Genomic DNA, 23,796 nt, shown 5'->3' with positions numbered 1-23,796 from the left:
CAATGAATAAGATAGATAGATAGACAGGATTCTTCATTATTACAAATGTAATTATTTAGACTATAAATACACGACATGCAAGTTTCAGTAGAAATGACAATTAAGTAAATTTAAGTTTACCACAAATTTCAGTACACTTTAACCATATTTAAAGAAAAAAAAAAACAAAAAACAAACTAGAAGTAATTACAAAATGTTAAACATTACATTACATTTCATACTTGTATTTTCCTATTATTCCCATAATACATACTCTTTTTGAAAGTATGTTTTTTTTTCCTACAAGAGTTTGTTTATGGTGTCTTTAAAAAGTACATGAAACATACATTTATTCTTATTCTTATTAAGGAGGCTATTCACAAGTTGCAATTAACAATACCAATAATCAATATTATACAATAACACAGCACACAAAAATAATAAATACATATGAGAAACTAAATGAAGACTAAAAAGACTAAAAAGACTATAAGACAAGCGATCATAGATTAGTTAACACTTGGTTAGCATTTTTACAGTAAATGTCACAGTTTGTAAAGTGTTTAGATGAGTGGTGTGAATAAATGTAGTGTGAAAATGTGCATATAGAGTTGCAAACAAACCAGAACTAGTGTGCAACTTCCTTAAAATAGGGCGGGGCAAAAAAGTAGATGCCACTCCACCTAATGTTGACACACAGTCCTTTTGAACCTAAAACTTACTTTCTGCATATAGGGAAGCTTCTGTCAAAGCTTGTCCCACACAGCACTGGATGAGATTAATAATGCAGCAGACTCTCTTGGCAAGCAAACCGGTTGAAGTCCCCGAGGTAACCGTTATCTCAGGGCCCATATTTGTCAGCTAAAAATTATAAGAAGTTGTAAGAGGAAGTTGTTCACTCAGTTAGGTCACTTTAAAAACAAGCTCCTGAGTCACCGGCAGAGCTGTTATTTTGAGGAACTTTGACCAGCGTGTGAGACTCTGCTATAAAGCGACATGTGATTGTTTTGTTGTTTTGTCGTTTTTTCCTCTGCGGTATGGAAGAGCCAGGTGTGACAGCTAATGTCACTGGAACAAGTTTGACAGAGGAAAGATTTTGTGGAGACATTTGCTCCCCCAAATGCCAAGTTCTTGTGCACTGGTAAGAAATCCCAGTTTTCACTATTATTAGGCCAATGATCCTGATAAAAATGTCATAAAATATGATATACAATCTAGATGTGATACATGTGTATGAAAAAAGCAATGCATTTATATGTTTATATTCCATTATCAATTATATATTTCAATTATATATTTGACACTCAATTATATATTTTCATAAGCACTTTTTGTGTGTGTGTGTGTGTGTGTGTGTGTTTCTGTCATTTAATGATGTTTTAGCTCATTGGAGAGAGTTACTTAGTTTCTAAGACATCCTGCTTCTTTCTGAGTGTTACATATGGACTCTTTGACTGTACCATCTCTGTCTCCCTCAACGGTATCTCAGCTCAGTGTGGATGAGATGAAGTTACTTGCTAAACTTGAGGAACAGAACAGGTCACTTTTTCACACCCATACTACACTGTTTCCTACAAACAACAACTCAAACTAAAAAGTTACACATTACATTAGTGAGACATCTCTGTTTCCACACTGTCAGCCCAACTTGTTTTCTGTAGGTTTAAGATTAGAGAACATTATTTCTTTCTTTCTTTCTTTCTTTCTTTCTTTCTTTCTTTCTTTCAGATGTATTTTAAATACATCTATTAATATCTCAATAGATGTATAGTAGATTACATCTACTATATCTCAAAATAGTGCTTGCTGAAAGTATGCTATTTATTTGTCTGTTCAATTATTTTTATTTTTTTTTAATTGACATTTAACTTTAAATATTATTAGATGCATTTTAAATGCTTATCGTGTTGATCATACATCTCAAAACAGAACTTATGAAAAGTGTATTTATTTATTTGTTTGTTTAAATGACATTCAGGATCAAACTAACTTTCTATCTAAATAATTTTAAAGACTGCACACATCTTAAACACTCACTTCTTTTGGATTATTGTAAATAATTAATGTTTGTATTATGGCAAGTCATTCATCCCTAATAATTATTCACTCAGTTCTATTTGGTGTATGAAATTGATGAGTACACATCACATCTACACTCCTAAACAGGCTGTTTTTCTCAACAGACTGCTAGAGACTGACACTAAGTCTCTGTACTCTGTAAATGGGGTCCTGCAAAGTCCCACCTCACCCAAAACCTTCTCTTTTGAGGATGACTTATGGGATAATCTCATTAAAGAATGGGATGACTGGCGCAAGAGAAAAGTTGGACAGATCAAGGTAATCAACTTATCAATCCACCAGTTTCATGTCATGATTTCAGTCTCACCACTCAGTTTACCGTACCATTCCTCCTTCAGGTGCTGATCAGGAGGGGTGTCCCTGCTCACCTGCGGCCTGTTGTGTGGCAGCTGTTATGTGACGCTCAGAATGTGGCTGTGCGGCAGAAGTACACAGATTTGCTGAAGAGCTCGTCTCTCTCTGAGTCGCTGATACTCAGAGACCTGAAACGTATCCTCCCTCAACACCAGCTCTTTCTCAACAAAGTTGCTACCTACCAGAAACCACTGTTTAATGTGCTGAAGGTTAGACGACTGAGAATCTCTACCTGTGACAAAAAATGTAACAGTTATACATTTTAGGTGTATAGATAACACAGTGTGGCTTTTATTACAGGCTTACTCAGTCTTAGACCGAGAGATTGGCTATTGCCAGGGAAGTGTGTTTATTGTAGGCCTGTTGCTAACGCAGGTAATGAATTGCTTTTTTAATTGAAATTATAATTCTGCATTATAGTAGCTAGTACTAGTCAATGAATTGAGATGATCACCTTTTAGATGGCAGAAGAGGAGGCCTTCTACATTTTTGTGAGGCTAATGAAGGACTTCAGAATGAGAGATCTGTATAGATCCAATATGGTTGAACTCAGCTGCTGTATTTACCAGTTTGAGGCTTTGATTAAGGTAAGCAATAATAATTCTTTTTGGATTATTTGTAAAATGTCCTTTCCAAAAACCTTGAGCTGAGTAAGTCATCTTTCCATTTCCTGATAAATGTCAGATTTCTGAGAACTGCACATTTGACAAGAACTTCTGAGTTGTAGATCTCCAGATTTGGTGTTTTGTAAGTAAGGGATAGTGGAATTTTCAGCAGTCATTACTCCAGTCTTCAACGTGTCACATCTTTCTTAAGGATTATTCTATGGTGATTTGTAACGGGACTCATCAGAAGCGTGATAGATCCAAGTGCAAGCTTTACTGAACACAACGTAATCAGACAGGCAGGGTCGATCTCCAAACAAACAGTGATATCCAGGGCAAAACAATAGCGTAATCCAGAAAACAGACAGAGGGTCAAAATACCAGTGAGCAGTCCAAAGTAACAAATAAAACAAGGCAATGAAACAAGACAAAACTATGGCAATGAAACAAGGAGAAACTATGACTATGAAACAAAAACAATGACCATGAAACAAGGCAATGAAAACTGGGAAAACGCTTGGTAGAGTCCGCACAGGCAAAACAATACTTCGCCACCTCCTGTTTGGCATGGCCCTCCTTATATGGCTGCCAAACAGGAAGTAATCATAGAAGCAGCAGAGGGAGCGGAAACAGTCAGTACATGGGTGAGGGCTCCCTCTGCTGGTGTGGCGTTACAGAATCCCCCCCTCTAGAAGCGACTCCTGGCGCTCCAGAAACAACAGTCCAGGAGGGTGGGGGAACAGAGGGTGGGAAGGAGGACCAGGTCCATGCAGAGGAAGTGGGCCTGGATCATGGAGAAGTGACAGACAGTGAAGCACTGGAGGACCTGGGCCATGGAACAGTGGCAGACAGTGAAGCACTGGAGGACCTGGGCCGTGGAGCAGTGGCAGACAGTGGAACCCTGGAGGATCTGGACCATGGAGTAGTGGCAGACAGTGGAACCTTGGAGGACCTGGGCCGTGGAGCTGTGGCAGACAGTGGAACACTGGAGGACCTGGGCCAAGGAGCAGTGGCAGACAGTGGAACACTGGAGGACCTGGGCCATGGAGTAATGGCAGACAGTGGAACACTGGAGGACCTGGGCCGTGGAGTAGTGGCAGACAGTGGAACACTGTAGGACCTGGGCCGTAGAGCTGTAGCAGACAGTGGAACACTGTAGGACCTGGGAAGTGGAGCAGTGGCAGACAGTGAAACACCGGAGGACCTGGGCCGTGGAGCAGTGGCTGACAGTGAAACACTGAAGCCGAAGTCCACCATGTTAGATTCTGAGGAGCCATGGCGGAGCAGGTAGAGCAGGGAGCCATGGCAGAGCAGGCAGAACAGGAAGACATGGCGGGGCAGGCAGAGCAGGCAACCATGGCGGGGCTGGCAGAGCAGGGAGCCATGGCGGGGCAGACAGAGCAGGCAGAGCAGGGAGCCATGGCAGGGCAGGCAGAGCAGGGAGCCATGGCGGGGCAGACAGAGCAGGCAGAGCAGGGAGCCATGGCGGGGCAGGCGTGACGTGGCTTTGGAAGGTCAGACGGGACCTGGCGAGGTTCTGGCATGACTGCCGTGGCTTGGCGAGGCTCTATACTAGGAGCCATGACGTGAAGAGGCTCTGTTAGGAGCGCAGCTGTGTCTTGACTTGACTCAGGGAGGTCTGCCGTGACTTGACTTGACTCAGGGAGGTCTGCCGTGACTTGATTTGACTCAGGGAGGTCTGCCGTGACTTGACTTGACTCAGGGAGGTCTGCCGTGACTTGGCTTGACTCAGAGAAATCAGAAATGACTTGACTCAACTTGTGAAGAACAGCTGTGACTTGACCTGGCTCGTGAAGACCAGCTGTGACTTGACTTGGCTCGTGAAGGTCAGCTGTGAGTTGACTTTACTCAGGAACAACAGCAGTAACTTGACTTGGCTCATGAAGATTTGCTGTAACTTGGCTTGGCTCATGAAGATCAGCTGTGGCTTGACTTGACTCGGGAACAACATCAGTAGCTTGGCTTGACTCATGAGGATCTGCTGTAACTTGGCTTGGCTCATGAAGATCAGCTGTGGCTTGGCTTAACATAGACAACCCAGCTGCAACTTGACTTGACTCAGGAACAACAGCTGTAACGTGACTTGACTCAGGAACAACAGCTGAAACTTGGCTTGACTTAGGAACAACAGCTGTAACTTGACTTGGCACTGAAAGTGCAGCTCTGACTTGACTTGACACCGGAGGATCAGCCATCAATTGACTTGCTCTGGGTATGGCAGACATGATGGGATGAGGTTTGGATGAGATGATTTTGGAATGTTGAGGCTCAGGTGTGGCAGCCATCTTGGCCGGGGACTCAGATGGACTCAACTTGTGAACTGTCTTGGGGATGGTGGCTATTGTAAAACTGTCTTGGGGATGGCGGCCATCTTGTGAACTGTCTTGGGGATGGCGACCATCTTGTGAACTGTCTTGGGGATGGCGGCCATCTTGTGAACTGGCTGTAGAAGGGCAGCCATGACAGGTGCAGACTCTGGAAGGGCGGCCATGACGTAAGCAGATCCTGGAGCGGCAGGCATGGTGTGCGCAGGCCCTGGAGCGGCAGGCATGGCGTGAGCAGACTTTGGCTTGGCAGACATGACGTGAGCGGGCTTTTGTTGGGTAGGTTTGATGTGAACTGGCTTTGGTTTGGCAGGCTTGGCGTGAGAGGTCTCTGACCGGTTACTGAGTCGAATGAGGCATGATGCTGGGTCCATGGTAATCTGTGTTCCAAAAGCTGCTGGATCTGTGGGAGGTGAAGTATTCTGTAGGCAATGAAAACTGGGAAAACGCTTGGTAGAGTCAGCACAGGCAAAACAATACTTCACCACCTCCTGTTTGGCATGGCCCTCCTTATATGGGTGTCAAACAGGAAGTAACCATAGAAGCAGCAGAGGGGCGTGGCGTTACATGATTTAGTACTAAAGAAATATTTCTTATTATTATCAACACTGACAACAGTTGTGCTGCTTTTTTTCTTGAAACTGTGGTAAGATTTTTTTTCAGGATTCTTTGATAAATAAAAGGTTTAAAAGAACAGGATTTAACTATTAAATTCTTTAAAAAATACTCATAAACTCAGTACTCAAAAAGTACCCCCTTTTGAACTGACCATTTTAAATTGCATTGTATTTGATATTATTATTTGACCTAAAACATTCCTTAGACAAAATGTTTAGCATAAAAATGCTTATCAATACATGGTAACATGACCAAAACGGTACACAGTTTTGTAGCTAAAGGGGGTGACACTTCTTACCCCAGAGATTAGAGATTGTGGCCATCTGTTGTCTGATAATATTTTTCTCCTACTGATAGGATCAACTTCCTGAGCTTCATTCCCACTTCCAGACTCAGGGTTTCCACACCTCTATGTTCTCCTCCTCTTGGTTTCTCAACATCCTTCTGTCATCTTTGCCGCTCAGAGTTGCCAGTAGGATTTTTGATATCTTCATGTGTGAGGTACAATTAATTGCATCACCACATCACATCATAACCCATCACTTCACACTGCATGTCATGCAATTTCTATAAAAACTTTATAGAAAATAAATAAGAAATATATATGTGTGTGTGTGTTTATTCATATTTAGAAATGGGATTTATTTTTATGTTTTCAGTTTTCATTTTAGTTTTAGCAATTTTTATCTTGTCTTTTTGTCAATGTTTTTTTTTTTTTAATATTTATATTTAGCTTAAATGTTATTTCTGTTTTAGTTCAACTTTAAACAGTTACAGTATGTAAGAGTAATTTTAATATTTAAACTTATTTATTTCTGTCAGTTAGTTGCAAAGTTAAGATTTAAGTTTTCTTTTTTAAATTTAAGATTTTCATGTAATATTTTATTTTATTTTCAATTACAAAAAACCTTTTAATAGATTTACTTTTTACGTAACAACAACACTGCTGCTAATATCTAAATATAATCACTTAATTGACAATATCAGTGATTATAGTCATGTGTTTGTAGGGTTTGGAGATCGTGTTCCGGGTTGGTTTGGCTATACTGCGTATGAAGCAGACAGAACTCATCAAGCATGATGCAGAAGGAATGATGAACGTAATAGAGCACCTCAATGAAACAAAATTTTTGTTTGGTTTTTATTTGCCACATGCTAGCTTTAAGGATTTTTAAATGTTTTAAAATGATTATGTCTTTGAAATATAGCCACTTTGAATTTTGATTCTGTTGTTTTCAGTGCTTGCAGAATCTAGAATCATGGGATTTAGATCCTGATGAATTGATCGAAGCAGCATATCAAATAAAATACAACCCCAGCAGAATGAAAGAGTATGTCCTTCCATTTTTTTTCTTGTTCCTGTGTTTGCATATCCAGTTGTCTAAGCAAGCTGTGCCCAGACTCGGTCCTGGAGGGCCAGTGTCCTGCAGAGTTTAGCTCCAACCCCAATTAGACACATCTGAATCAGCTAATCAAGCTCTTTCCAATTGTCACATACCACCGCTCTGCTTATTTTGCATGTCTCTCTTATTTAACACACATGATTCAGATCATTGGCTGGTTAGAAAAGAGCTCCATGCATAAAATGTGTTCCGATTGACATTGTTTATTGCTCCCTACTCCCTGAGCATGTGAAAGCTTTTGAAATTTACTTCACTTCAGAACATTCATTCACAGATTTGCACTACGCAATTGCCTGCAGCGTCTTCACACACAAAAGAAACTTACTAGAAAAGTCGCACACTTTAATGCCCCTTGAATGGAACGTATACGCTCCTTTCAAAACTGGAACCATGGCAGAATATCCTCTAATGTCAGCTTCACAGGATACTTACGGTCGAATAGATCAAATGTCTAAAGTGATAAGACATACATACAAAAAGGTGGTACGCGAGAATTGAGAACCACTGGTCTATGCAAACAAAATGACTTACTTTGTTTGTTTTAGATTGAGACAAGAGTATGCATCTATCAAGACAAAAGAGCTGGAGGAGCAGGAAGAACTAAATGTGAGCGCTTGTTTGTTTCTCTTCATATAATATTTCTGAACAGTACAGTAAAATGTTTAGGTTATGAATCAATACCCAAGCCATTTTCAGCCACTGCAAATGCTAATTTTTTTCACTTATCTCAAGGGACTTTTCTCAGAGAACAAACATTTAAAGCAGAGGCTTGCCTTACTGGAGAAGGTAAGTGTATTGCATGGCTTTGTGTTAATGTTACTGTTAAAGTTTTTTCTAAACATATGTTCATGCTCTTACTCCCACATGTGTCGACCCACCAGAGGTGCTCAGAAAAACTGGTGTCACAGCTGAAGAAAGAGCTGGAGAAAACTTTGCAAAACACGGCCAGGTCACAAAGTGCTTTAAAAGAGATGCAGGCAAACATCTTGCAGATAGAAGAGGTCAAAATGCAATCCAAACTTGTTTTATATACATTAATATAAAGTATTAAGTGCAATGTTCGTGTGCTGCAGTGATTACCTAATTTTGTAGGCCAACCCACAAATTAGAATAACCCTGGTTTCCGCAACAAAACAAGTCAGTAGGACTTTTCCATTGGCTTTTGGAATGCTGGTAGTCGGTATTATACTGGTAGTAATAATAGGTCATCCTTGCAGCAGTTTATTCATAGGCTTAAATGTATTAAACTTGAAAGCATGTCAGACATCACATGCTGATGTTTAGACAGATTTGGGGTTGCTTTAGTAATCATAAACATGTGTGTGTCTGTGTTGTAGAAAAGCACTGTGCCTAATGAGGACAGTGTGATGTATCTGCAGACGGAGCTGATCAGCTGTAGAATGCAGGAAGCAGAGGCACTTACTGAACTCAAAGTGCTAAAACAACGCATTAAAGACCTAGAGGAGAAATGGCAGGTAACTTTGTATGGGTTTAGAGAAAAGAAGATATTCAGTATTCAGTATACCGTGAGTAAGGGTTATCAAAACCTCACTGTCTCTCTCCCAGAGGCAACAGGTGCATTGTAGTGGTCAGCAGAAAATCAGCATTACACAGAATGAACTGCAGGTGGAGCTGTTGAGCACAAGACTGAAGGAAACACTCACTCAAGCCGCGCTTAAAGAGGGCCGCCACAGACTGATGAAGCTGCAGACAGAGGTTAAAACCCTCAGCTGATAATATCTGCTGGTTTACAACTTTATGCACTGCAATATGAGGAACAGAAGAGCAGTGAACGCTTAGTTCTTGTCGCTTACTCCTGGAACTGGTTTTAGGTCAAAATTGACACTAAAATACAGTTTATTATTAAGTGTATTATATAATTTATATTAGCATATGATATTATAAAGATATAGAACAACTTATGGCACGCTTGCATTGCACAGGGTTAACCACTGGGACGTGAACAACACCGAGAGGGTAGACTAGATTCATATATTTAAGTCTCTCACATACAGATCTGCATTTAGAGATAACCCTTCCTCAGAAGCTATAAATACCATTAAAGTGTGGGAATTAAAGCATTCGCGCTGCTTGAACAAACCATTGGCGCGCGCACTAACCATCACGAGTCGTGAAGACACGACGCAGATCAAGGCAGCAGCGCTGTGTGAATCGAGCAATCCGTTTCGCTTCAGTCGTGCTGCGTGATAGAGCGGGTGACCGCTCACAATTTTTTTCTGTTGTAATTGTTGTCTTTATCTTTCCTAAAAAAAAAAAAAAAAAAAGAAACTGTCGCGGTCAGCATTAGATATTTTAAAATTAGAAAATTTTAATGGCCAGTAAAATGCAAACGTCGAATCTTACTTGTAGCTATTTATGATATTGACCTTAGTTCATTTGGTACTTTCGTAATTCCGTTATGTTGCCAACATTAAATAAAAAGACGACACAGAAAAAACGTATGTGTTTGGTCGGTTATAATTAGCTCCAACTTAGGCTATCACACGGAGTTTTAAATCTGAAATGTGAAAATATAGACAGTTTAATTTTAATTATTAAAAAAATGAATCAAAATTAATGAATCAAAAATACTGGAGAATTTCTATTGAATAACCAACTTTGTGACTGTTAAGCTAGAATAACATGGACTAATAGCTATCAAATGTTAAGTGTTATTTTGTTACTTGTATTTTGTTAATAATGAAATAAAATGTAATATTATTTAGTTTAATATATAATAAATTATTTAAAACTAATGTATTTTTTTACATCATAATAATTTATTGTAATAATTGCATTTCAATTACTGCATTTTAATATTTCAGTATTTGTCTTCTTTCCTGACATTTGGAGACATAACCCCCTTTTTACCTTTTTGATAAATATGTTAATCATGTTTTGTTTATTTTATTAAAAGGCATATATATTTTAGTTACCAACTGGAGAATTTTGTTTTTCACTGTCACTGCAACATGATGAAACATCCTGAGATTTCAAAAGTATTCTTATCTCTGATTGGGAAACATTACAAAGATGTCTAGAAATGTCTAGGGCTGCGTAAGACAGGACTCCAAAATCAGATTCTGAAAAACTGAAATCACTAACGCAGTTAGTACTACTGCAAATCAATGCTAAACTATGTCCTGACATGGGCTTGTTAAATGTGACTTAATTCAGTCCTCTTATTTTAACCGTTCTCTTCTCACTACAGAACAAAATATACAGTAACCAGCTAAATCGAATTGAAGCGCATGTAAAAAGCCAGCGAGATCATCTACAGGAGCTGACATCACAGAACCAAGATCTGTGCAGCCAATTACAACAGAGCAGACAGCAGTTTTCAACTGTTCAATACAAGGTAACACCACACCTGACATCATCTGCTATTTGACAGTCTGGAGGTGTCTAATTACAGTGTCATTTACCCTCGCTGACTTCCTTCAGGCTAAAATAATCCTGGTTTGGACCACGAGTGTCATTACATTTCTCTCACTGACTGAGCTCAACTCCGTTAAAGGAATATTTTAGCTTGAGTACAAGTTAAGCTCAGTCGACAGCACTTGTGGCATTAAAGCACAAAAAAAGTGATTTCCTATTGTCTACACTTTTCTTAAAAAAAAAGCACAAATCTGGGTTATGGTGAGGCACTTACAGAATAAAATGTGAGAAAAATAGCAAAATAACATTGTACTGTGTAAAGTTATATTCAGTTTTAAACCTTTGTGACCATGACAACACAATAAACAAAAATGACAGCTTAACAGGGTCATTCCGTGTCAAATCAACCAAATTTCAGAAACTTCCCCGGCTCAAATTCTTGATTTTGCTAATATTTTTTCTAAAGAAAGATATACATGTATAATAATGAAAGCCAAAATATTAAATGTCATGGATGAATATTTACTGAGTAATCCACTATTTTGTAGAGGGAGGACAAAATGGAAATTTTCACCTTAGATTCAGAGAGAAGTTACAGGGGGGTAAATATGGCTTCAGAAAGAAGGCACCATCATTATTTTATTTTTACTCAGAGATTAATAGTTCTATTAGTAAAATCTGTTGACTTTAGCAGTCTTTGTTGCATTATGTGCCAATGGTGACCATTCAAAAATGAGGAAACAGCACTTTTTTAACACTTTTTTTTAGCACTTTCTTAAAAAAATCTTAATCTTAATTTTCAAGGCCCTATATTATTCAGTCCCAGAGATATGGGGATCTCAATGAGGCTCCATGTCCAGATTGTTGGATATTACCCATTTTTGGTCACTTTGTGTACAGCTGATACTTATTTTATTCAAAGAACAATGTCCAAAGAAGTAATAATGTTAAAATTAGAACTGTGTCCTGTTTCCCTCTATCGAAACAACTGCATAGCTAGAACATACCTGTTTGACTCTTATAAATATTATTTTTCCAAAATTTGTGTGCACTCAAGTAGTATTAAAGTTATCTTAATATGATTTTAGAATCTGGTTCTTAAGAAACTTTTCTTCTTGAATCTTCATTTTTTAAGGCCCTATATGGTTAAATCCCAGAGATATCGAGATCTCAGTGCAGCTCCAAATTTAGTATCCTACCCATTTTGAGTGGTCATTACTGTTTACAATGCAAATATGCAAAAAATAACAGTAACCTAGGGATTAGGACTGTACAGTGTGACAAGTACAGTGCTTTTAGCGTTCAGACAGTTATGTTCTATAAAATTGTTTTGATAGAGGGAAACAAGATACAATTCTAAGTTTAACAGTTTCTTCTTTAGACATTGTTATTTATATAAAATAAGTATCAGCTGTACACAAAGTGACCAACATTTGGTTTTTGACCACTGAAAATGGGTAACATTCAGCAATCATGGAGCCTCATTGAGATCCCCATAACTTAGGGACTGAATGATGTAGGGCCTTGGAAATTAAGATTTCAAAAGAAAAGTTTATTAACAACTAGAATCTAAAATCTTATTGCAATATCTTTAATACTTCTTGAGTTATAGGCACACAAACTTTGGAAAAAGAATATTTATGGCACTCAGAAAGGTATGTTCAATGCAGTTGTCTTGACAGAAAGAGATACACCTCTAGTTTTAACGTTATTTGTTCTTCAGACATTCCTCTTTAAAAGAGAAGAAATATCATATTTTTTCAAACTGACCCACATTTGGTTTTTGACCACTGAAAATGTGTACAATTTAACGATTTACTCCTGGAGCCATATTGAAATTCCAACATCTCTGGAACCGAATAAAGAAAAATAAAGATGCCAAAAGGAAAGTTTGTTAAGACCCAATATCTAAAAGGGCATTAAGATATCTTTAATATTTCTTGAGTTACAGCCATGCAAACTTTGGAGAAAAACTTGAAAAGTCTGTTTCCCCATTTTTGAATGGTCACCATTGGCACATACTGCAACAAAGATTGCTAAAGTCAACAGATTTTACTAATAGAACTATTAATCTCTGAGTAAAAATAGGATCTTTCTTCTGAATAAATATTAGCAAAATCAAACATTTGAGCCGGAGACCTCTGGTCTCCAACAGTGCTTTTATTAAATTTTTAGATACACATCCTCCAAATATTGGCCTTATTTACGTCCATTGTACGCAGCCTATTTTTTTTTGTGATATTTGTGATAATTAATGTTATGCCAAAAATGCTTCCCTTAACTCATTTTCTGACTGACAGAAGAAATGAAAGCACTTCACAATACACTAGCTTTTTCCATGAGCACTAATCACAGTCCAATTCATTTGTGAAGCTCAGATCAGCGACTATTCCATTTATTCATCACACATGACTTGCAAAAGTGGCTTGTCTGTTTTTTCAGCCAATCAGCTTTGAGGGAACCGGTATCTTCTGCTTTTCTAGAAGCAGAGCAATGATAACATCTTTCTCACTTTGCTGGCCAAATCTTCAGATGCTGGCGTAGTTCACACACTCAGACCAAGCCTCCACATCTCACTTGTCTATCAGCTCTTTTATGCAGAAGTGATTTTGCAAGAAAATGCCAACACTGTATCTCACTTTACAGTGATGTGAAACAGACAACTGTTTGCATTAATGTCAGAAGAGTGCTCCATCGGATGGGCTAGTCTGGTGCGTTGGTGGTAGACGAAAATATTCTTATGAGTTTAAGTCTGATTTCAAAACACTGAGTGTTACTTTACCATTTATCATATTGTGTCTTTTATACCAGCCTGTTTGCATCATTTGCTGTGCTTCAGTGAATTTAAGAGGTGTTTACCTTTTCCCCAGCAAAAGGAAAAGCAGGACAAAGAAGCAGCGAACATGACCATCATCACAGTTCTTCAAAAGCAGATCACAGAATTACAAATTCAAGTATGTCTGACCTTTTTCATTTCATGTCACATCCGTTTCTCTTTTTGCACATCAACAGGCCCAGCAGTGTAACTGTCCATGGCTTCATATACTGAATGCCAGTTTTGCTCACCAGTGATTGAACAGTATCAGTATTTATGGTTATACTAATTCACAATTGAAAAGTATGTCTGTCTTTAAAGGGTTAAATCACCCAAAAATTAAAATTACTCATCAGTTACTCTTGTGCCAGGCAAGTATGGTTAAACTTCTGTTTACCATATTTGTTAAGCTCTACGTGTGTTGATCAGTGTGAAAAGCTTAAATTAAAACTGTTTATCATATAAAGTGATCAAAGACTTGGATTAAACCACTCAGTTTATATGGATTACTTTTACAATGGCGTTATGAGCTTTTTAAAGCATCAAAGTTTGAAAGATTTTTTTTTTTATTGGAGGGACATAAATCTCTATTTATTTGTGTTTTTCCTTATTGTGTGAGTAATTAATGGCAGAATTTCTTTGGGTGAACGATGCCTTTTGATGGTTTAAAGATGCAATTTGCAAATTGAGAATAGCAAAGTCCACAGCTATATTAAAATTGACATGGAACGATACTATCAGAATTACTTTTAAAACACTTTTTTCAACTGATGAATGATAAAAACATTGACAGCCAATCAGAATCCACTCAACTTTAAAGAATGTGAGAATGTAAAACAGTCGTTGACAGAACTGCTGCATGCTTATAAAAACATCTGTTGGGGTGGGCGCATAAATAGTTATCATAATAGTTATCTTTCTAGTTAACATTCTTGGTATGAATTGGCCTAAACATTATTGAAAAAGAAACAGTATGGACTGAGGACTTGGATATCTATCAGAGTTATAACATTTTACAAGATCAAAAAAAAAGAAAGAAAGAAACTTTACTTATTTTCATTAATTACTTATTTACATTATTTACATTTTGCCTGTACAAAAACAGTCTGTTATGCTGCATGATATTGCAAACTGGTACTTTCTATCATACTATTTTGCACTATTCTTCTAGTCAATTTCCTATAGCACTTAATGAATTGAAAGTCTCACACATTCACAGAAAATAGCTTACTTCCGGATAATATGCAGTTACAAAATAGACAGGGTGAATTTTAATTTCATGGTGACTTTTAATTAAAGAAAATTCAACTGCAACTTCTCCTGAGATGTAAAGATTTTCTACATTTTGATTGTGACTTGCTAGCCACATGTTTTACACATCTTGTCAGGCGGAGGTGGTGCACCCAGACAAATAAATCTTCCAGTAAGACCGCAGATTACAATTAGACTGTGTCAGAAGCTACACAGTGAGGCTAACACACATACGAGCATGCTAACGCTACTACTGCAGTAGTACTGCAGCACAGCAAGGCACAAAGGAACCAAAACGAAACTTCTGACATGAAATGAAATTAGTCAAATACACGTGTCACAATATGCCATCAGAGCCATGATCATGCACGTATGGTGTGGAGCCAAACTTCTCCTTATTGAGAGAACATTTTCTCAAATAGCCACACAATGGCCAGGAAACTCTTAGCACCTCTCAACACGTCTGCCTCCATGTGATTTGTAGCACCCCACTGTTCAGTAGATTTACAACCAGAAACCCTGGCACGCAGGTTCACGATGAGCATAGCTGATTACAAAGATAACGGAAGACCTCCTCCCATTGTAACCGGTTAACCGTGCTGCCTGGTTCATTATTGTCTTGCCACATAGCATTGTCAAAAAGGTGCTAGTGAGATAAACTGCAGTTCACATGGTGCAACAAGAAGAGAATCAAGCCATGTGACAAACAATCACTCTGCAGCTAACATATATGGATGAATCATCAGTTTTAGTAGTTTTAGTTTGTGATTTCACACGTAGTTAAAAAAAAAAAAATCCCTGTGTTAGTATAGAGATTTTAAACCATTATTATGACGTTAAAAAACTGTAGCCTTTTTCCACACTCTGGGTCAGTTTTGACCCAGTAAAACAAACTTGCTTGTTACCATGCATACCATGTTATTATTACACTTACATCCTTTAAGTGAACAGTAGCGGGAAAACAAATGTTTTTTCAAAAATCCCCCCCCACACATTATTTATGAGATTTTATTTTAATATATTATTTTTAAAAAAATATTTTGTATTTATTTTATATTTATGACAGCATGTAAATATATATATATATATATAAAAACCTACATTTTAAAGCCTGCAATGTTTTCTAATAAAATATATAAATTTTACTTGAATAGACTTTTCAGAATAGACTACTCTGCATTAAAATGTTTGCTCTGCAAAATTTTGGGATTGTAGTTTATTTGCTATTTGTCCCCCGCTAAAAATAATTTAAAAATATATATTTTTTGTATTCTATTCTTTTTTATATTTTCTATTAAAATGATACAAAATATTACAGATTTTTTTATATGGCTTTATCACTTAAAAAAAAAGACATAAATCCCATCCTAAAAATGTATTATTTGTTTTAATTTAAAAAAAATACCTCTGGGTCAGAAATGACCCAAATGCATAAGGCTCAGAGTAGTTTCATGACACAACACATTTTTGGACATCTTCTGATGCATAATTTTGCCCTAATGTTTCCTATGTTCCCTATCTGTCACGAACAGAAACACTGCCAGTGGTTTGAGGTCTGGTGAGAAACTGCCACTATCAGATAACCTGTAGGTGTGAGCGCCCCTGAACACCTCCTGCTTGCTGACTGATTTTCTGTGGTTTTGGTGGCAAGAGGTGCCAGTCTGATTAAATTAGATGGATACGTATTTCTTATAATCTGGTTTGTTACTGATAGCATTGTGTTTTGCTCATAAATGTTGTAGTCAAATCTCTTTGGGAGAACTTTAGAGTTCTGTGATAGCTAGAAGTTCTTGTTCAGTCTGTACTGATATAGAAATATAATGCTGTTGTATGCATTGAGAATGTATGCATTCTGAACGTTAATTCTCACATGCGTGGTTTCGAATTGAGAGATGTGTGTGGCTATAATCAATGTCTCCTTTTTTAAAGAGCTGCTAAGCCATGCGCCATCTCTGATTGCTCTCTGGTTGAGAGTTGTAGGCTGACTTCTCAAATTTAGAAATAACGTTGTGGTCGTGAAAGCTTGTATACGTCTCATACTTTCTTCTCATAACTACCAGACAAAGTGAATGCTCTGAGAACCTAGAAACCTCAAACCATTATCACAGCTACTTTATGCAGCTATTTCAATCACGTACTCCCTAAAGAGATGCAGAAAGTCTCTGCCCTAGAAGAAAGCAGAGAAAGAAAAATAGACGTCAGTGTTTCAGAAGTATTGACCTATTGCTGCAGTTATAGTGTCTGTTCAAGTCTGTCTTTGGTTTCCTGTTCTTGATGTGAGGAGGAGGAGGTTTGTCACGTTTACACTCCGTGCTATGCTGTTAGATAGACTGTGTCTGTATTTTGACTTTGCTTCACATTTACTCTTTATACTGCCATTAGCTTTGATCTGGAAGGATTGAAGACAGAGGACTTTCAATATAAGATTAATTCTTAGTAGACCATACTATCAGAAAATTAGGCATTTTAAATAAATTTATGTTTAAATAAATTTTAAAATAAATGTTTCAATAAATTTAAATACAAAATTAATTTGAATTGAATTTTAAAATATAATTTTAATAAATTAATAGAAAATAAATATATACGTAAAATGAAAATAATTGCAGTTAAAAATGAAGCTAAATGAAAAAAAAATTGAATGATTAGTCATCCTATTATTACTATTGTTATTAATGTAAAAAAAAAAAAAAAACTCTCACTATAATACTATATATTCAACAAAACCCAAAACAGTGAATACAGATATCTGACTCTACAGGTCACTATGGTATCTACAAAGACACACTAAATTTATTACTAGGCCTACAACAATATTAAAAATTAATAGACCTATCAAAGACAAGATAAAAGATAAAGAAACAAAAAATGCACTATTATTTTTTTTTTTTTTTTTTTTTTTGTGAATATGTGAGGCATCTTTGTCACTTTCTGTGGCAATTGTGGTTAATTGTGGTAAATTCTGCATATGCATATGTCAGTGCAGAAACATTAGTGCTGTGTGACTTCAAGTGATAGTTCACCCAAAAATGAAAATTCTGCAGTCATTTACTAACCCTCATGTCATTCCAAATCTGTATGACTTTTTTTTTTTTTTTTTTTTTTTACAAAATATTTTTGTGTTCTGCAGAAGAAAAAGTCATACAGTTTGAAACGATATGAGGGTAAGTAAATGATGACAGCCATCTCATTTCTGGATGGACAATCCTTTTAAAGCTTCAGTGTTAATATAATCAGCCCTTGATTTAGTTTCTGTTTAATGTTTTTATACAGTATGATTATGTAGTCTTTTTACAACACTGGATTGATCTCATTCTTCACAGATTCAGGGCCTCTCCAAACATACTACGTCATTTTCTCAACCCGCACTAAGGCCTTCCACATCCGCCTCTCTGAAGCACCATGACACCTAAAAATGGACAGCAGCCCTAACGTCCCGTCATCCTGTCTCCAGAAGCACGCCATCCGGTGAGACGCTGAAGATGTTCTATTAAGAGCGCTACCCACAGCTGAAGTGTCCACTATGAGAGAGTCTTCACAGCCCCAGCTGTTAAACATGCTGCAACACTTTAAGTGTCATGAGTGCAGACACTCTGTGACAGTTTTGCCATTAACACTTGAAAGTGACAGCAAGATTTCTCATTCTTACCAGAAAAAAAGGATGTTAAATGTCTTAGATCTAACATCAAGTGAACATCAGACAGCACTTGTTAGTACTGTCACATTGTAAAAGAGTTTTTAGTCATAGTCAGCCATAAATATTTCTGTTGTTTTAAATGCATAGGAATTTTGTAAACTTTATGTCAGTATGTCAGTAATATTATTAATAGTATGGTTATTTAATTATTTTAATCTGGTTTTTCTTTATTATTCTTTTTTATTTTATTATATTTTCTTTATATGTATAAAACTCAATCTTTATGTCTCAAACCTACAAATATAAATAAAACATTCCAAAATTTTAACTGTAAATTGAAAACATATTCGTCATAGAATAGGTGTATTCAGGTCACTGTATGTATGGATTTGAATGTATTTTTAAAAATGCAATAACACCCAGCGTTGGCTGAACTGTTATTCCAGGAAGAATAATTACAGAAAACCACACCTGGGGCAAATATAAAATCGTCCCACACAGACAAGCCAAAAATCCTAATGTGATTTAGGATCACTATGGGCGTCTACAGTAATCAGGCTACATCATAACATGCAGTTCACATAACTATCATTTATGTCTCCTTACAACTGGAATTGAAATGTATAGGGTTACGTCGCTGCAGGCACTTACAAAAATTGGGTGAAATGTTTGTGAGACACGATCAAACACGGTCGCGTTCAGGAAGTTAAAATGTGTATTTAAGGCGCGTGTGTTGCGCGGCTGTAGTTTGACACGGAGGCAGCAGTCATCTGTAGCGGAGCACAACAGCGCAGCGCAACAGGTGAGTCCCGTCCTGACTCAGTACAATCAGTTTAGACCAACAGCGTGCAGCAGATTGCAATTTTGATGGATGCCTTACTTCTCTTGCCTCTATTTCTAATCGCATTTTCATTCGGATAGAAGTCAGGTGTCATAACTTTAAAAAAATCGCTTTGGATAAAGTTTGTTGTCTTGACGCATTGACCTTGGTAAGTTTTAAGACATTTGGGTTTCTGCACATACTTTGCCAGATAACTGTAACTTAATGGAGAAACGTTAAGAGATACCATAGCATACTTGTAGCCACACACTGTGAGTGTGAACAGCCGGTGCGCCAAAGTTTTTCCCATTCACAGTCTGACTGCTAGAACCTTAGTTCGATATTATTGAAATTGTCAGGCCAGTTTATACAACCGCTGCGTTGGCATATCAGTGTTGTTCATTTTTTAATCAGCTACAGGCAGAACATTAGCTATACGTTGCCTAAGGCAGGAGTTTTCAAACGGGGTCCGGGGACCCCAATGGGACCGCAAGGGGGTGCTAGGGGGTCTAGGGAAAAAATCAGATTGAAAGAAAAAGTGTAAAATAAAATATGGAAATTAAACAAAATGGAAAAGGTAACATTTTACCGACATTTAAAAGTATAATGACTTCATTCTAAAGACTACTCTGAAATTATGAGATGAATCTGATTCTATTGATAGTCCTAATTTTAATTGTAAGAAAATAAAAAGCATACATAGCCTACTTTTGTGAAGCAAACGGTTGTTATTTATGATATTTTATTTTTATTTAATTATTACAATTAGTAATAGTTCCTTCCTTTTTCATTTGCACACTAAAGATTACTTCGTAGCCTGTTGCATCATTTTCTCGCCGTCACTGTCTCCTTTATCTTGCTCATTGCTGTCAATGCATAAAACTGTTTTGGAACAATTTTGTTTATAAAAAAAAGTGTTGCTATACAAATAATTAAAAAACGTTTCTTCTCAGGTTTATACAGAAAGTCAACAGAAAAAGATACATTATCAAATACAACGTAAATATTTTCCAGATAATATCATAATGATTTCCTTTGGCTTTTGTGCAATTAAAACACAAAAGCCAGTTATTTAATTTAGAACGTAACATGTATAATATGTCCGTATGCATGAAAATATATGACTCAAGGATGCTGAACAATTGTCCTAATGAATTGTTTGTCACATTTTATACAACTGTTCGTCGTTTTCCAAAAGAATTGCGCAATCAGATGTATGATAGGGCCTATACCGTCTTTATAAATGTACATAGAACAACCAATTAAACATTCTATTTACTACGTAATTTTTGTTTTATTTATGCTAAATCGAATAAGCATGCCATTGTGCGTGAGACAGGAACAGAGATGCTATTCATAATTCTAACCTGTTCGATATATAATAACACTGTCTTTATTATTTATTATTAGGGAAACAGATATATTTGAAACAATGAATTTGCCCTACTTCAATTTGATATTCCTTAAGTCTCGACATCAGGTTATTTACGACTAAAAAAACAATTAGTTATTGGCAATAATACTCTGTGTTCCATTTGCAGGCCCTTACTTGAAAGTGACGTGAGGTTGGTATATCGCGATGTCAGAGGATCAGTTTACTAAGGCTTTGAGATCAAGTTGCCAAAAGGCAGCCTAATAACAAAGTGTACTGTGGAGTGCCTCGACTTCAAATCGCTTTTGCTTTATTTGGGAGGTTTTGATTGCAAAAGGCTGCATGGTAGAGATTTGACAGACCGGCCCTATGCAGTTCTGTCAAGATCAGGTGCATTTTTTCACACTGGTGCTCTCGATCTAAATCCGTTTTGCGCCATTTTAGGCAGGATTGGAGAGCCGTGAGTGATTGGTGACCCTGAGCCTGATAACGGAGAGTAAACATGCCGAGGTCATTTTTGGTGAAGAGCAAACGGGCGTACAGTTATCACCAACCCCGTTACCTGGACGACAACTGCATCCCAATCGAGAAACTTCTCACATGCCAAGGTACGAATTATAAGTCAATTCTAATCAGGCAATGAAAAGCGTTAATTAAAATAGCGATGAATAATGCATTGTGAATTTTATTGGGTTTAGAAAGTCAAATGGGGCAGATCCCGGAGAGCCCGGTGGAGGTGGGCAATCATTCCCCTAAGGTCAGCATGGTGTGCACGGCGGATCATTCCTCTCAACAGTCTCCGCTGAGCTGCGAGGGCAGTGTGTGTGACCGCTCATCCGACTATGAGGACTTCTGGAGACCCCTGTCATCGGGAACTTCTCCAGGTTGGGATGGTCTCATACACTCTCAGAAAAAGTTACAAAACTGCCGCTGTGGCAGTACCCTTTTGAAACAAAAATATACATTTTGATATACTTCTGAAGTAGGCTACTAATTTAAAATATTAAAAAAGTAGGCTACAGGGTCTTAAGCCTACCGACCCAGCTTTGTAACTTTTTTGGGAGTACCAATTTTACAGTAAAGTTTTTACATGAAAACGCTTGTACAATTATCATTACATGTTCCTTTTACAACAATTGACTCTAGATCTGGATAAATGCCCGGTGTCTTCTCCAGATGATTCTCAGCCTTTCGACATGACTTTCCGTCCGTATGTTTGGGCCCATTCAACATCCGAACTCAGACAGCTTATTCAGTCCTGCAACCGTGTTTCTGTGGATTCAGAGGCATCAGTGGGGGTGTATGATGCCATGGACAGAAAGCCGGGTCCCCATCTACTCATTGAACCAACACAATCCGGGCGATTTTACCAGGACTATGGCTCTCTGACCACTAACTTGTTGGATAGTAGAGGCTTTTATGCCGACTTCAAGATGGCAACTAAAGTAGCAGAAATCGACTCGGAGTCTGATATTATGTGCACGCGACTTCAACTAAGCGGGTCGTACAAATGCGTAAAATGCACAAAGGTATCAATGTTTCTATTATTTATGTCTTTATAAATATATATTTTTATTCTAAGCAACATCAGCTGCTTGTCCTTAACTATTCGCTCCAAGTTATCTATTAAATAAATTAAAAGTAATAATTGAAATAAAACTTTAGTTTAAAAATAATAAAGGCAGAATTTGTATTTGTTTAAAAAAACTAATTCCCAGCATTTAAGCATAAAGACCAGTTCACACCAAGAACGGTATATAGCTATATAGCCTAGAGTAACTAGAACGATATAATATCGTCTAGCCTACACCAAATGCACAATAACGTTCTATTTATTAAAAGCGCATGCTGTAGACACGTAACTGCTGCTATCAGACGACTGTTTAAAATCAGAGAATTATGTTCCCTCTTCTAAACTGTTATGCTTTTGTTTTTTAACAGGTATTTTCGACCCCTCATGGGCTAGAAGTTCATGTGCGGAGGTCACACAGTGGCACGAGGCCTTTCGCGTGCGAAATCTGTGGAAAAACGTTCGGCCACGCTGTCAGCCTGGAGCAACATAAAGCTGTCCATTCACAGGTAAGGCTTATGCCTGCATTCTCACAATTTTTAATAATTTAGACAGTAATATAAGCCTAGACAATCTTACTAATGACCTTTTTTTCCCGGCAGGAAAGGGTCTTTAGCTGCAAAATCTGCGACAAAAGCTTCAAGAGGTCGTCCACTTTGTCTACGCACCTTCTCATCCACTCTGACACCAGACCATATCCCTGTCAGTACTGCGGCAAACGATTCCACCAGAAATCGGATATGAAAAAACACACGTTCATTCATACAGGTGATTTATATTTTGATGAAAATAATGCAAATACATATTTCTGCAAAGTATTATTTGTCATAAATAAATAAATACATACATACATACATAAATATCTTATATTTCATATATTTTACAGGTGAAAAGCCGCACAAGTGTCAAGTGTGTGGCAAGGCCTTCAGTCAGAGTTCAAATCTCATCACGCACAGCAGAAAACACACAGGATTCAAGCCTTTCGGATGCGAACTTTGTGGCAAAGGCTTTCAGCGCAAAGTAGATTTGAGGAGACACAAAGAAACACAACATGGACTTAAATAGGACATTTTTTTACATATGACTGTTTGCACATGTGACACTTTGTAGAATTAATGTAATTGTGTGGTTTTATGGATTAAGGAAATTTATTTTCCTGGTATTTTGTAACAAGCTGTGATATTTTATCCTTGCAAAGTATTAATAAACAAAACAAAAAATCAGTTCTTTTTACTTGGAAAAATTCATTAAAATGGATTAAATTGAAATACTCCATCATAAGGTCAATATGTAGGCCAAAAAGATTTAATGTATATGTTAACTCATATTCTTGTGATGTTTCCAATGCTTGCAGCAACTTGTTAGCAATATACCTGTCAAAGTAGCAGCTTGAAAATTAAAATTCAAGGTACTTTATGTTGTAGAAGTAAACATGAAAGTACAAATTAACCACTACACCACTTTAACCACATATTTTTAATCTAAAAACATATTCTGCAATGAGTATTATAATGCATCTTAAGGTTAAATACATTTTGTTTTGCTTTTTAAATCCTGAGGTCATCAAGAC

General features: G+C 37.2%; 2 protein-coding genes across 6 annotated transcripts; both read left to right on the top strand.

The window, feature by feature from the left end:
- Positions 1–358: 358 nt before the first annotated feature.
- Positions 359–18,792, top strand: evi5a (ecotropic viral integration site 5a). 4 transcript variants are annotated; one of them, XM_051129747.1, is made up of 17 exons: positions 359–1,120; positions 1,363–1,518; positions 2,163–2,316; positions 2,397–2,621; positions 2,713–2,787; positions 2,874–2,999; positions 6,338–6,481; positions 6,991–7,080; positions 7,220–7,311; positions 7,929–7,989; positions 8,116–8,169; positions 8,265–8,384; positions 8,763–8,858; positions 8,950–9,099; positions 10,595–10,741; positions 13,632–13,715; positions 18,151–18,792. In XM_051129747.1, exons 2-17 carry the CDS (start codon positions 1,421–1,423, stop codon positions 18,238–18,240), a joined length of 1,806 nt encoding a protein of 601 aa, XP_050985704.1. In that variant the 5' UTR covers positions 359–1,120; positions 1,363–1,420; the 3' UTR covers positions 18,241–18,792. The 4 variants fall into 4 exon arrangements, with proteins under 4 accessions (XP_050985704.1, XP_050985709.1, XP_050985717.1 ...); XM_051129739.1 differs by having other exon boundaries at positions 643–1,120; positions 8,721–8,858; XM_051129752.1 differs by lacking the exon at positions 8,950–9,099 and having other exon boundaries at positions 8,721–8,858.
- Positions 18,157–23,435, top strand: gfi1aa (growth factor independent 1A transcription repressor a). Of its 2 annotated transcripts, none has more exons than XM_051129799.1 (7): positions 18,157–18,295; positions 21,101–21,264; positions 21,355–21,540; positions 21,803–22,185; positions 22,598–22,735; positions 22,829–22,994; positions 23,113–23,435. In XM_051129799.1, the coding sequence occupies exons 2-7, from the start codon at positions 21,159–21,161 to the stop codon at positions 23,289–23,291; spliced, it is 1,158 nt and encodes a 385-aa protein (XP_050985756.1). In that variant the 5' UTR covers positions 18,157–18,295; positions 21,101–21,158; the 3' UTR covers positions 23,292–23,435. The 2 variants fall into 2 exon arrangements, with proteins under 2 accessions (XP_050985756.1, XP_050985763.1); XM_051129806.1 differs by lacking the exon at positions 18,157–18,295 and adding an exon at positions 19,190–19,266 and having other exon boundaries at positions 23,113–23,434.
- The last annotated feature ends 361 nt before the right edge of the window (positions 23,436–23,796 follow it).

The sequence above is a fragment of the Labeo rohita genome, chromosome 2 (genome assembly GCF_022985175.1).
Source record: "Labeo rohita strain BAU-BD-2019 chromosome 2, IGBB_LRoh.1.0, whole genome shotgun sequence".
In the NCBI taxonomy this organism is placed as follows: Eukaryota; Metazoa; Chordata; class Actinopteri; order Cypriniformes; family Cyprinidae; genus Labeo; species Labeo rohita.
The sequence above is the reverse complement of the archived record's forward strand: the minus strand, read 5'-3'. Positions and strand labels throughout refer to the sequence as shown.